Below are 14,396 nucleotides of genomic sequence, written 5' to 3'. Positions count from 1 at the left end.
CCCCTCATTTTTCTCATTTGTGGAACTCCAGATATTGCCTTTCATGGTCATGTTGCTGTAAGGTCCTCATAATTAGGCCGTGGGCCACCACGGCAAGTTGGCGTTTTCTTTTTTTAATGAGCAAAAGTCATTTCAACTTTCCTTATGGGGAGTCCTTTTGAGTCTCAGAAGCCATTCACAAATATGGTGAAGTCTAATTTTACTCCACAAGAAGAGAGACTATTACACGTTTTCTATTCAAGGATTCTCCAAGCTTTGCTGCCCTCTGCTTATTGCTTTGGGATCCTGTGCAGTGGCAGATGGCTTTATGCAAATCAGGCCAATTATTTTTGGTCATAGGAAAAATCACCTTGCATTATGAGGAAGGTCTAGATTAGTGACGCAGACGTGTTGCTTTGAAAACTCGACCCAGAGTAGAGGGCAGCTCGTCTTGTGTGACTCTGCTGATCCGTGAGTCTGTGGTCCCACACACAGCCCTGACGTCTGTGTCCCTCCAAGGATGCCCCTCACCCTCCTGCTCTGTTAAATTTTATAGCTCCACCTGGCCATAGAAAAATTATTTTCAGTGCCTGTTTATTAGCCATCTTTAATAATCTCATTATATATTAGCAAATGGGTAATAATCCCGTTTTTCAAATTGTATACCTAGTTTTGACAGAGACCAGACATCAATATTACTTAATACATTTCTCATTTTTTCTTTAGAAGAAATGGTTAATTTGTCTAATAGTCTTTGGTAACCTCTGTCGAAGTGATTTCTATAAAATCTGGTGCTTTTTTTCCTTTCTCTTTCTCCCTCCCCTAAATTCTCTAAACCTTGTATATTGACAGAACAATCCGTCTTCCAGAATGGCTCTCGTAAGTTCACCAAGGGTTTTTTCCCTTTTCCTTTCATCTTTCTCCAATAGGTTTTACCACCTTATTTCCTGAGGTAGCGTGACATGAATAGTCAGAAAACGAGGGAAGCCTTGACCAATTAGCCTTAAAATGATCAGTGTCATTCCTAACTCTGGGATAAATGTGCTCTGGCTCAAATGCCATCCAATTTTCTTTCCAGATATATGCCATAGCGAATAATGAATCATTCCCGTCCATCGGCTACATAGTCACAGAGACACCTTTACATTCTCATCCCCTAGTGGCCATGTTAAAGTCTTTTACCTGTCTGCCATCAGACCGCCTCTCCCTCCGGTATAGACGTATGAGGATTAAATGATTAAGGAATTAATTGCTGTAAAGTACTTTGAAGGATAGATGTAAAGTGTAATCATGTGTTCCTTCTGACCTTTGCTGATTATCATTTCATCCGAGAGGGCTCCTTGTGTCTGGATTACTAGCTAAAAGCGTGGGAATTTGGCTAATAATAATAGCCCCTATTAATATAGTGCTTCTGTGTGCCAGGAACTGTTCTCAGTGCTTCGTATGCAGATGAATTCATTTATAGATGAACCAGCATGCTTAGTGTCACTGATGTATGTTTTTCAGGTTGAAAATTGGTGTCCTCATTTACCTTGGAGAGCAAAAAATCCCTACGAAGAAGCTGATCATAACTCATTGGTAAGTGATTTTGGGAAACTCTACCTAGACGTGTGCATTTAGATCACATGCCAAAGCGATACATATGGAATCTTCTAGAAATGCCAACTGTAATCTGAAATAGTATTAAACTGAAGAATTTCTGCCACTTGTCCTGCGGAAGTCTAGGTGACCAAATCAGTCAACCAGTTAGCATATAGTTATGTATTGAGCAATTCTCTGAGAGTTCTAAATGATGAGCTCTACTGATAGGCGTAAGATCTCGTGCCAGGTGTGGAGGCCCTCGGTGATCTGCTGAGGGCAGTGCTTGTAAATAATGACCCTGCCTGTGACAATCGCTGGCATACAGGCCCATGGGAATTAATGAGGAAGAGGCAGTCTCAGCCCGCAGGGGCCAGGGTAGATGGTGCAGAGAAGATTGCTTGGAACTGAACTTAAAATAAGTGAGTTTATACAAGGTCAGAGTGACCTTGGGAAAGTGAGGGCTTGGCGGTTTGAGGGAGTAGAGCATGCATGGGTCAGCGGGCCTCGGCCGTGGAGCTTAGCAAGACTGGATGGAAGCCAAGGTTGGAAAGGTGGGAAGGAAGGGGACTGTGAAAGGCTCTGTGTGCCACATTAACAGCTTAAGTCCTTATTCTTCAGACCAGGCATCAGCAAACGTTTTCGGTAAGAGGCCAAACAGTAAATATTTTCATCTTCATAGGCCATATGGGCTCTATTAAAATGACTCATTCTTCACTGTAGCACAGAGAGCAGCCATAGGTGATATGTAAATGAAAAGGCACAGCTGTGGGCGAGTAGGACTTGGCCCGAGGGCTGTAGTTTGCTGACCCATGCTGTCAACTGTGGGCGTCTTGGGAAATCGAGTCAAGAAAGGGAGATCAGAGTTTAGAAGGAGCCGTAGTGACTGCTAAAGGATGATTCAGCTGGTTCGAAATGTTCCGTGAAATAAATACTGGTTATTATCATGTTTCTCTGCTATTCCAATCACTGGTTGTGTCCAGCTATATTATACAGGGTATTAGGAAAAATAGTCTTCCTGGCTTTTAAATTTTTCTGGTCTGAATTTTAAATTGTGTTCAGTTATGGTGGAAAAATAGTATTCCTGGCTTTTAAATTCCTTAGAAAAAATGATTTTTTCATTTGAACTGGGAGGAAACTAGAAGATGAGCATTTATTTCGCTATTAAACCCTGTGGACAGAAAGAGGCTCTTTGGCAGCCTACACGACGTCAGGTAGCCTGTTAAGAATTGACTTTAGTTCTCCCAGGAGCCTACTGCTCTGCAGTCTATCCAAGTGGCACAATAAATTTGGGTGCAGAGAATTTCAAGGTACATCAAGCATACTCATTGTACAAACTGCATTTTAACATAGCTTAGGGCTTTGCAAGGACTGTGCTGCTTTTCTCAGTTTCTAATTTTTTAATGATGTCCCTTACAGCAGAGTGGCAGTCAGCGGCCTTTGCTTCAATTTGCAATCCTCAGACCTTAAAGTCAAAGCTGTTGCAGCAGATTGAGACCCACTTTTGATGCCCTCGATTTAATTGACTATCCCTTTCAAGTTTTCAAATGTCACATCCTGAACACCATTATGCCTTCTGACTTTTTTATCTTCTAATCATTTTATTAAATTTCTGTTGCTAGGCGGAAATCCGTACGGATTTTAATATTCTCTACAGTATGATGAAAAAGCATGAAGAATTCCGGTGGATGAGGCTACGGATCCGGCGAATGGCTGACGCGTGGATCCAGGCAATCAAGTCCCTGGCAGAGAAGCAGAATCTTGAAAAGAGAAAGCGAAAGAAAGTGAGTTTCTTATTAATTCAGTTCAGTCAGATGCCAGTTTTCTTTTAAAATTTGATATTGCTTGGAAACAAGACTAAGAGACATGTCATGTCTCAAATGATACTCCCTCAGGGTGAATCTGCTCAGTCTCTCATACAGCTGTTTCTGGGTTTTCCTTCCCCAGTTACAATACTCTGACTTGGCAAGGACTGGCCTGAGTTTCTTGGGTGAAGCCAGGCAGAATATCTGCCTGTGAGATTTTCCTTGGAACCAGCTGTCTCTCTCAGGGTGTCAGGAAACCTCTCCCCGCTTTTTGTTTCCTCCTGAATCCAGCCTTTGAGAGCTTCCTCATCATGACAATTTTATATTTTTGTTGTTTGTCAACCCTGAGGTTTGGGCAACCACAGAGTTTCATTGCTACTCTATTAGTTGGTGTTTCTGCTTATATTCTAGGAGAGACATTTTATTAAATTTGAGGCAGTTTGTTTCAAGTTTATGAGGAGATGCTTAGAAAACCTCTAGAATTAGCCCTAGGCTTAGAAGATCTTTTACCCTATTAACTATAGATTAGATGACGCAGCTTTAGATGAACTGTTCTGATTTCAGAATTGAGCAAAGAGAACAATTTTTTCCTATATCTAAAAAGAACTGAAAAATGAGTTTGGTATTTCTAATCAAACTAATTTGATATCTTCGAAAAACAAAATACAGATACACTTGCAAGACCCAAGTCACAGTGTGTGATAGGTCAGTTTTGCTCAGATCCCTTGAGTTTATGACACAGCAAGACCAAACATTCTGGCACCAATTGGTAGTATATGAAAGAACACGTGGTAAGATGTTGCAAATGGGATGTAAAAAAAAGAAAGACTGTTTCTGTATAATCCGATGGAGAAATCTTCAGAATATATTGAAAGGTATAAAAAAGTTAGATGCAATACAGTGTACATTATTTTTTATAAAGAGAGGTAATTTATATCTACATGTAGATATATATATACACATGTAATATATATGTATGTTGCTCATATTTTTACAAAAGGGAAGATAAATCATAGAAATAAAGGAGATGAATGGTAACGATGGTTGCACAGCAATGTGAAGGTACTTAATGCTACTGCACTGTACACACTAAAATGGTAAATTTGATGTTAGGTATATTTTACCACAATAAGAAAAAATAAATGATCAAATAAGAAGAGGAGGGATTAGCATGGAGGCAACAGGTATAGAAACTAGACTTCTGAATATATCTAACTTTGTAGATTTGATACTCGAACCATTTTACATGTTAAACAAAATTTAATTACAAAAATAGCCTTGAAAGTCAGAAGGAAAATAAAACAAACTGACTATGCATCCATCCAGTTTTGGTTATAAGCACACAGAAAGGGACTATTCTTAGTGTCTTTAGCACATAGTAAATTGAACTTTCTGATGGGATATGACAAAGGACAAAAAGAACTGCAAAAATATCTTAAAACAATTATTAATCATGTAGTATGTGGTGGTATTGATATTCTCATTCTGAATCTCCTGTGAATATTGGGATAAAGCAAATGAGTAATTATGTTAGTGTCTTTGAGAAGTGGGATTTGCATTGTGGAAGAGGAATTGACAGATTGGTAATGTTATGTAAAAATACTGTAAACCTGAGCTTGAATTGGAAATACCAGTATGAACTCATCATTTGTTTTATCTTGGAAGAAAAATAGATTTCCCAGCTCAGGCCACCAAAAAGGACTATGAACAGTGATAAACTAGAGTCCCTTAAGCCCCAGACTTCATTCTCTAAATGCTATTTCCACTAGTTGGTATAAGACATTCTTTAAAAAAAGGCTTTATTAAGGTCTGAGACAGCAGCTGCCCATGTTGAGCTTAGAACATCACATTCTTGTCAAGGGCAGAGAAGGTATCCAAGACCACTAGGATTGTGTCAGAGGAACTTGGGAGCCTAATGGAATAGCATCTTCTGGCCAGGGTGGGACAATTTGATAATCAGTAAGGGTAATAACTGTAACTTATTGAAACACATCAAATATGTTTACATCCATGATTTTATAATGATATACTTAAAAACAAACCCCATGGATCATCATTAGAGTCTGCTAAAGAACAAATTCGTTACTCTGAAAACTGGTAAGTAAAGAGAAAGAATCAACTGTTTACCAGGCTCCTTCTATGCAAACCTTAGGGTCACCTCAGGGTGACCCAATAGTTTGATGACAGGTAGTTTCTCTTTGTAGAAGTATTGCAGCTAATAAATGAAGAAGGAAGGATAGAATAGCACCATTTTGCAACCCCTAATGGACTGACAGTTGCAGGTAATAATTGTTAGTGGCTGCTAACATCCCCAGACAGACACCTGGACATTGGTCTCACCAGTGGAAGGTACACAGTACCACCTATGAAGTAGTATTGCTAAAAAGAAAAAAAGAATCAAATCTGAATTTGATGATGTCTGTAGAGCTAGTTACCATAATACAAGGGACGGAAGACTCTGTTAAATGGTACCTTGGGATTGCAATCAGTAAAATCAAGAGTGTAGGAGACTCTATTGGAAATAAAATCTAATTTTTTGATAAATGGATGAAATGAATTATCGTACACCTTCCCCCCAAAATAGGCCAATGGGCTCAAAGAGGCTAATAGACATATGAGGTGATTATAATGTGTGCCTGCTGACTCTTGAATCACTAATGCACTTAAAAAATAAGGGACAGTTGAGGACGTGTACATACTAACTGGATATCAGATGACATTAAGGAATTATTAGCTTTCTTAGGGATAATAATGATGTTAGGGTTATATTTTTAAAGGAAAAGTTTGTTTCTTTTATTGAAACATACTGAAATATTTACAGATGAAAGGATATGATATCTAGAGTTTGCTTCCAGATAATCTAGAGGGATTGGGAGAAAATGGAGGTAGATTAAATAAGATTTGTCATGAATGAATTATTGAAGCTATGTGACCAATACATTGGCATTGACTATATTGTCATGTTTGCATTTCTATGTGCTTGAAATTTCCATGGTAAAGGGTTAAAAAAAAAAAAATTCCAGCTGTGGATAAATGCCCTCTATTGTTAAAAGATTTTTTTTTTTTTATTGGACTGGCTTTTTTTAAATTCTGATTTTACAAATTTTTTAAATTCTGCTCTTTTAGAAGCAGAATTATCCATACTTCATGCTCATAGCCAGACTAAGGGCCATAATGATTTTATTTCTCTAAAAAAAAAAAAAAATAACAAAAGGTTCCTTCTTTCTTTTCTAGAAAAATGGCATTTCCACATTGGAATTTTGTTGGGACTTAAACGTTACCCTGGGATTGGTTGATCACTTGTTGGTGCCTTACTGTGGAGTCTACTTGATTCAGTGTGAACCAGCATATGCCTCTTCTTTGTTTTCCAGGTCCTCGTTCACCTGGGACTCCTGACCAAGGAATCTGGATTCAAGATTGCAGAGACAGCTTTCAGTGGTGGTCCTCTTGGTGAATTAGTTCAGTGGAGTGATTTAATTACATCTCTGTACTTACTGGGCCATGACATTAGGATTTCAGCTTCACTGGCTGAGCTCAAGGAGTAAGGAGATTACTTTTCAATTTTAAAATCAGAATACAAAAAAAGAAATTGTAAACTCTTAAAGCCCTCTATTAGTGTGTAATTTTTTGTGGAGGAAAATGAAAGCGATAATTCACTAAACAGGAGATAAGAAGATTATTTTCAGGAGCTAAATACATACACTGTGAAAAGGATAATATGTTTTCATTGTAGCTGCAGGCTCCAGAGGCTTCATAAATGAATGCCACAAAATTCAAACTAAGGAGCTTATTCTCTGCTATTACAGGTGCTTCCAACATCTGCAGCGCAAAACATTATTGACTTTCCTAATTCCCTGTCTCTTGCTGAAATTCATACCATTCCCCTCAACATCAAGGTCTCTAAATCTTAAAACAGAACAGGTTCCTGTTTATAATTTAATTTGGATAGAATGAATTTCCTGAAAGCCCTGATCCAATCCTTTTTCAATTAGCCAATTTTCAACCCTGAGTCTGTTAACTCTACCTGGGTTTTCTGTTTCTCTGAGATTTGCTTCTAGCTCCACCCCTCTCTCAATCCCTTTTAGATTGGCACAGCTGGCTGAGCAAGGATGTTTTGCTCCCCTTCACTCCTTTTGGATAACCACCCATGCAGACTTTGTATCCAACAGCCAAATTACCATGTTGAAATACGCCAAATGTTTCTAAAAGAAACAGCTTGAATGAACATTCTAGAGATGGGAGGGGTGTTAATATGTGTCCCACCCTGTTCCTACTTTATCATCCAAGACGTTAATACCCAGAGAGGTCCAAGTATTGGGTCTGAGGTCCCCACCTGGTTGGTGGCAGTGTGTTGAGATGAAAGCAATTATATCAGTAAGATAATATCAGCTGCCATTTGTTAACAATTTCCATATGCCAGGTGCTGTGATAAAGGTTTTAATTATGATAATGTCAACAATTATGACAACCATAATATTGATAATGACTATCAACAGCTAACCTTTGATTTCCTACTATACACCAGGTACTACATTCTTTATGTGTTTTACTTAGTCCTTAGCACCTGATAGTAGGTGCTGTTGCTGTCTGCATTTTAAAGATGAGGAAACTTAGTTGCAAACCAAAAATGTGCTGTTTAGGGTTCATGGATAATACATGGGAGAGCCCAGATCAAGGCCTGTGTCCATCTGACCTTAAAACCTGTGCTCTTCACCATGGTACTACATGTTCCTTTCTGAGCTAGGTGCACCTGACGTCTTCTGAACCCTTCTGCACCGCTCTGGTCCGTTTCACAGGCTGCCTCCTATTGCCTGCCTCCTACTTGGTTCAAAACACATTGGGTACACAACCTCTAAAGTGGCTGTGTGCATACAGTCAGCAGTCACTCAGTGCTCTCGGTGGGCTGTTTGGTGCAGGACATACTCAGATGACCAGCATGTGGTCAGGAAGCTGACAATGTTTTGATAATTACAACTAGTATTACATAATAATTATACTAATTACACTTCTGTTTGTGCTAATTGAGGTGTAGATGTTAGAATGTAAGCACAGGGCTTGCAGACAACTGAATATTACTCACCACTGGGAATTTAGCACCTAGATAGTGCCTAATACATACTGGGTGCCCATATGACTATTGAATGAGTGAGTGAAGGAATGAATGAGTGGGTGGGCGAACAAATGGAGAACCGTGGAAGTACCAGGGATGAGGCCCACCTGGGGAGGACAGGAAAGGAATATCAGGGATTTATAAGGCAGAGACTCAGTTGGTCAAAGGCAAGTCTGTTCAATAAGTCTTCACTTAATGTCACCGATAGCTTCTTGGACTTTAAGTGAAATGACATATAATGAAACCAATTTTTTTTTTTCGTCAACATCATAGTGAAGCTGGTTGAAGTAAATGACATTATTTAAGGACTGGCTGTACATTGTTTCACTTGAAGACCCTGTTTCTGAGAACCTGACGGTGTTACGTGAGGCCTTACTGTAGCAGTCTTCCTGCACACCAGGGCAGGGTGAGAGGTGCTTTATTTTAGAAGGTAGTTTTGGAAGCAACACAGAGCAGCAGTCTTCACATATGCCTGTACATTAAAACGACCTGAGCATCTTTTCATTTTATTTACGTTTTGGGGATCTTTTAAAATCCCAAAGCACAGACCATACCCCAAGATAATTAAATCACGACCTTTGTCAGGGGGTAGGGTGTATGCAGCCGTATGTATTTTATGATGACTCCAAGTAATATCAGGGTACAGACAAGTTTGGGAGCCACTGAACGTAGGTCGGACCAGGGGTCAGCAAACTATGGCTTCAGCCCTTGGCCTATTTTTGTAAATAAAGTTTCATGGGAACATAGCCATGCCCATCGTTTATGTATTACCTAAGGCTGCCTTCATTCTACAATGGCAGAGCGGAATAGTGACAGATGATGTATGGCCTGCAAAAATGACAGTATTTACTATCTGGCCTTTTACAGAAAAGGTTTTCCACCTCTTGAGAGGAAATCGGCTATATAGAACCTAGCTCTTTCGGCAACCCAGAGGAGAAGAGCAAGGGTGGCTGACTCGGTGGCATTACAGGACTGTAGAGCAGAGTCCTGTTGGTGATTCTTGTCCTTGGAAGTAGGATGTCCATAATTTGATGAAGGGTTATTGTGGGGTGCGAGTGGGATTGGGATGAGAGGATTGATGGCCAAGCCAATGGCAGTACGATCAGCAGTGTGTTCGTTCCTGCACGTGAAGTTGGCGTGCCAGTCAAGTCCATCGTCACTGTCTGAGTACAAGGGTGCTTTTGTGTGTCTGGATGGATTGGTGGATGGGAGAAAAGGTGATGAAAAAGTATAAACCAAAGTGCCAGTTCTGTAATACAGCCTAGTTAGAAGGAAAAATTTGACGTAAGAGAAAGAATTAGGGAATTGTATAAGACAGTGTAAAAAGTTAATGCTGTAGAGGCAAGAAAGTGAAGAAATCTAGAAAAAGAGGAGGTCAGTAAAGGGTAGTAAGAACAGGCTCGATGGCCAGACTGTAATCATTGAGTATCTGGTCTGCATTAGCCACGTTCTATTCAATAGCTCATTTAAATGCACAAAGAATCCCTGAGAGGTTGATATCATCATCTTCATGTTGATCCTTCTTTCCCAGAGGATGAGCAAAGAAAGATTCAGAGAAGTTAAATAATTTGTCCAAGGTTTCATAGCTTTTACATAGTGGGGGGGGATTCGGACCCCAGTCTTCCTTGATTTCTAAGGTTGTGTCTATATGCCACCATTTGCTTTTGCAAGAGTCAGAATTAGGGCCCTGGGTTGGCCTTAGTGGGTGGGAAGAATTGAACAAGTAGCAGATTTGGAAGGGCCATACTATCATCTCTAATAAGGGTTTTGGGGGTGATGATTGCTTATTAAAGTTGGCCAAGTTTATTACCTTGAAGTAAATGGTTTCTTCCCTTCCCTCTCCCTCCCGCCCTTTCTCTAGAATCATGAAGAAGGTTGTAGGAAACCGATCTGGCTGCCCAACTGTAGGAGACAGAATCGTTGAGCTCATTTATATTGATATCGTAGGACTCGCTCAGTTCAAGAAAACTCTTGGACCATCGTGGGTTCATTACCAGTAAGTGCTACGTGCTGTTCTTAAGTTTTTAGCACTTCATATTTGTTTTCCTAACAGTTGCATGGTTGCAAGCAGAAAAACCTTCTCAAATAGTATCTTTTGAACTATATGGAGTGCATTTCTCATTTTTAATTGAAATTTAGATTCTTCATAGTGACTTTCTACTTTCTAGGGCTATTCATTATTTTCACTGATTTCTTAGGAATGGAAAACAAGTGTCCAACCTCCTTTTTACCTTCCCTAATACTTAGCATTACTTTCTCAGCATGCCTACACCCGTCTCATCTGTTTAATCAAATAACATTTTGATTAAATATAGACAGTGTCATTTCTTGATGTCCGTAGGTTTGAGATGATGATTCGTTTCTCTAACGTTTTCCCTCATCAGTATTCTCGCCATTCTTGAAAGGGAAATCTGGGAATACCTTGTCTGAATGCTGCACTTTTTAAGATGAGCCTGTGATGAGTATGACTGTAGTGCCTGTGTATTCTGTGCATTCCTTGTTTAATCGAATAGCTCAGTGTTTCCCTGGGTGTGGATTTGGGACTGCGCTTTAGTATTTAAAACAATTTTACATGGTATCCAAATATGGCACTAAATAACATTGTATTATATAATGAAATTTATTAATTTTTCAATTTCTTTCAGCATTTGTAAGAAAAGGCCTAATTTGATGCTACTATATCCCCAACAGTTCTTTTAACACTTACGTGAATTTTTAGCACCATGGGAGTAGCTGTGAGTCTCAGCTTCAGTGAGCAAAAGCATCTATTTTGAATTTAATAATACTTTTTTAAGAAGGGTTATATGCTTTTGTTATCTTTTATTTATTGCAGTTGATACTGGCTTTTATTTATGGTCTTGAAAGGTTTTCTTTAAAAAATAAATTTTAAAAGGTGAATAAATTTAAAGATCATATTTTATCTAATAGTGTAAATGGTACATGAATATTAAAAAAGCAAAATTAAAAACTTGGTTTGGGCTAGGATAGCACTCTACCTTTTACATCAGGTTTTTCCAGTTTTTTGGGTTTTTTTTTTTTTCTTAACACAAACAGAGCCATTGTTTCCTGGCATTTTGTGAATGGCAGACATCTGATAAATGTGCAAAAGAAACTAGGCAGTACAGGCGTCCCTAGACACTCATATCCTCGCCATTAAGAAGGGCTATTTGGATGAAAAAGTATTCTCAGTGGTAGTGTTTAGATCAATTAAAAAGGACAATTTTGTTATTAAAATGGTTGCTGTTGATTGGTATTTGATTCTTGTTGGATGAAAAGGCACCATCTCAGAGGGGGTTTTATGGAAAAATGGAATGTTTATCAACCTTTCTTTGATAAATCATCTACATTAGTGATATTAGCTTGCAGAAAGTCTGTTAGTGCTTTAGTCCAGCAGTCTTTGTGCTGTAATAAAGCTAAGATGCCATTAAAAGGCCAATGAAATCCTCTAGGAAGTTTCCTGCCAATTTCTTTCCCCTTTAAAAATTAGAAATTGTCAGGATTCTGTATTTATCTTGGTTAATTTTATGTATTTCATTGAATGTAATGTTATCACCTGATCTTTCAGTTACGAGCAAACCCTTTAGGCCTATTGATCTTGGAAAAATATTTGTTAATTCTGTCCAACTTGCGTAGGGACCCAAGAAATTCAACTAAATGTTTCTTAGATGCCTACATGTAAGTAGTAGTCTGCTGGGTACTGCAAAATTCATATCTGTTTTGCTTCCTGTAAGGTCTTTGCTGAATGTTGAGGACATACAAGAAAGATGAAAATAGCCCAAGATATGCCATGTTTTATATCAAACACCAAATTAGAAAATGGTGCCTGGCAAGGAGTCTGTGAGCATGCCTTTCATAGGCTGAGAGCAAAGAAAGAATGTTCCAGGAGCCATTTGGCATTGCTGCTGCAGTCCCTGTTAGGAAGGCCAGCTGCCTTGAGCATCAAGGCCAATATCTTTTCAAGTCATTGGTCTGCTCCTGATGCTCCAGACACAGAAGACGTTAAAGAGATGGCATAAATGTTAGCGACACAAACACACAATTCCATAACACACAGATGTAGAGTGTGATTGGAGAAGGAAAACTATAATGTTAAACCTCCCTGTCATTGACAAAGACCAGTCTCCTGCCTCTAGTTTATATTAATAAATCCAACCTAGATAAGCTAGAAAATAAACAATTCCCAAGCCAAAGCTTCAAGTAAAAGGATGTAGAATTTCAGTTTTCTGGGAGACATCCAAAACATTCCAATCCTGTGTCAGAAAGAGCCCAGTGTCACCTAGCTTACGTCTAGGCGTGGTACAGAAGTGTCCTCCCTTTCAGCGGTTAGGCCTGTCCCAGGCAACTTTACTTATCAGGGTTTCTTTTAATTGTCCAAATTAAAAATAACAATAGTAAAACTCCAAGTTAAAAATACAGTCACCACCACTAGCAAGATTAACCAGAAATAGAAAAGAAAGGACTCAAACAACCTCAATCAGAAATGAAAAAGGAGACATTACAACTGATATCACAGAAATACAAAATATCATTCATGAATACTACAAAAACCTCTGTGCACACAAACTAGAAAACCTAGAGGAAATGATAAATTCCCGGAAATACACAACCTCCCAAGCCTGAATTAGGAAGAAATAGAAATCCTGAACAGGCCAACAATGAGGAGCGAGATTGAGGCAGTAATAAAAAAATCTCCCAACAAAAAAAGCCCCAGACCAAATGGATTCACAGCTAAATTCCACCAGACCTACAAAGAACTGGCACCTATCCTACAGAAATTATTCCATAACATTGAGAAGGAGGGACTACTCCCTAATTCATTCTATGAAGCCAGTATCACCTTGGTACCAAAGCCAGGAAAGGACACAACAAAAAAAGAAAACTACAGACCAATATCCCTTATGAACATAAATATAAAAATCTTCAACAAGATACTAGCAAACTGAATTCAACAGCACATCAAAAAGATAATTCACCACAATCAAGTGGGTTTCATACCAGGGATGCAAACGTGGTTCAACATATGCAAATCAATAAATGTGATTTACCACATAAACAGAAACAAAGACCATAAGATTATCTCAATAGAAGCAGGAAAAGCATGCTACAAAATCCAGCACTCTTTTGTGATAAAAACCTTCAACAAACCAGACCTAGAAGGAACATACCTCAAAATTATCAAGGTCATACATGACAAATCCATAGCCAACATCATACTGAGTAGGGAAAAGTTAAAAGCATTCCCCCTAAGAACCAGAACAAGACAAGGGTGCCCACTGTCACTACTGCTATTCAACTTGGTACTGGAAGTCCTAACCAGGCAACAGAAAGAAATAAAGTGTACCCAAGTCAGGAAAGAGGAGGTGAAACTATTCCTGTTTTCTGATGATATGCTCTTGTATCTAGAAGATCCTAAAGACTCCACCAACTCCACCAAAAAGACTCCTAGAATTGATAAATTCAGCAGTTTCAGGTTACAAAATCAATGTATACAAATCAGTAGCATTTCTATCTACTAAAAACAGTCAAGCTGAGAGTCAGATCAAGGACTCAACACCATTTACAATAACTACAAAGAAAATAAAATACCTAGGAATATACTTAACCAAGGAGGTGAAAGATCTCTACAAGGAGAACTACAAAACATTGATGAAAGAAATCATATATGACACAAACAGGTGGAAAAACATTCCATGCTCATGGATCAGTAGAATCAACATCATTAAAATGGCCATACTGCCCCAAGAGATTTACAGATTCAGTGCAATTCCCATTGAAATGCCAACATCTTATTTCATAGATCTAGAAAAAATCCTAAGCTTCATTTGGAACCAAAAGACAGTCCAAATAGCCAAAGCAATCTTAAGCAAAGAGAATAAATCTGGAGGCATCATGTTACCTGACTTCAAATTATACTACAAGGCTAT

The 14,396-nt window shown here is 38.7% G+C and overlaps 1 protein-coding gene across 1 annotated transcript in view; it reads left to right on the top strand.

The window, feature by feature from the left end:
• The window catches only part of MGAT5 (mannosyl (alpha-1,6-)-glycoprotein beta-1,6-N-acetyl-glucosaminyltransferase), a 213,135-nt gene that overhangs the window by 84,712 nt on the left and 114,027 nt on the right, over positions 1 to 14,396 (top strand). Inside the window, exons 5-8 of the mRNA XM_012650516.1 lie at positions 1,486 to 1,557; positions 3,180 to 3,341; positions 6,734 to 6,903; positions 10,334 to 10,468. Of these exons, the coding sequence (XP_012505970.1) occupies positions 1,486 to 1,557; positions 3,180 to 3,341; positions 6,734 to 6,903; positions 10,334 to 10,468 (539 nt within the window). The remainder of the gene's footprint in view (positions 1 to 1,485; positions 1,558 to 3,179; positions 3,342 to 6,733; positions 6,904 to 10,333; positions 10,469 to 14,396) is intronic.

Source organism: Propithecus coquereli, unplaced genomic scaffold (genome assembly GCF_000956105.1).
Source record: "Propithecus coquereli isolate 6110/MARCELLA unplaced genomic scaffold, Pcoq_1.0 Scaffold33, whole genome shotgun sequence".
Classification (NCBI taxonomy): domain Eukaryota; kingdom Metazoa; phylum Chordata; class Mammalia; order Primates; family Indriidae; genus Propithecus; species Propithecus coquereli.
Note: the sequence above shows the minus strand (reverse complement) of the source record. Positions and strands in the feature narration are given on the sequence as shown.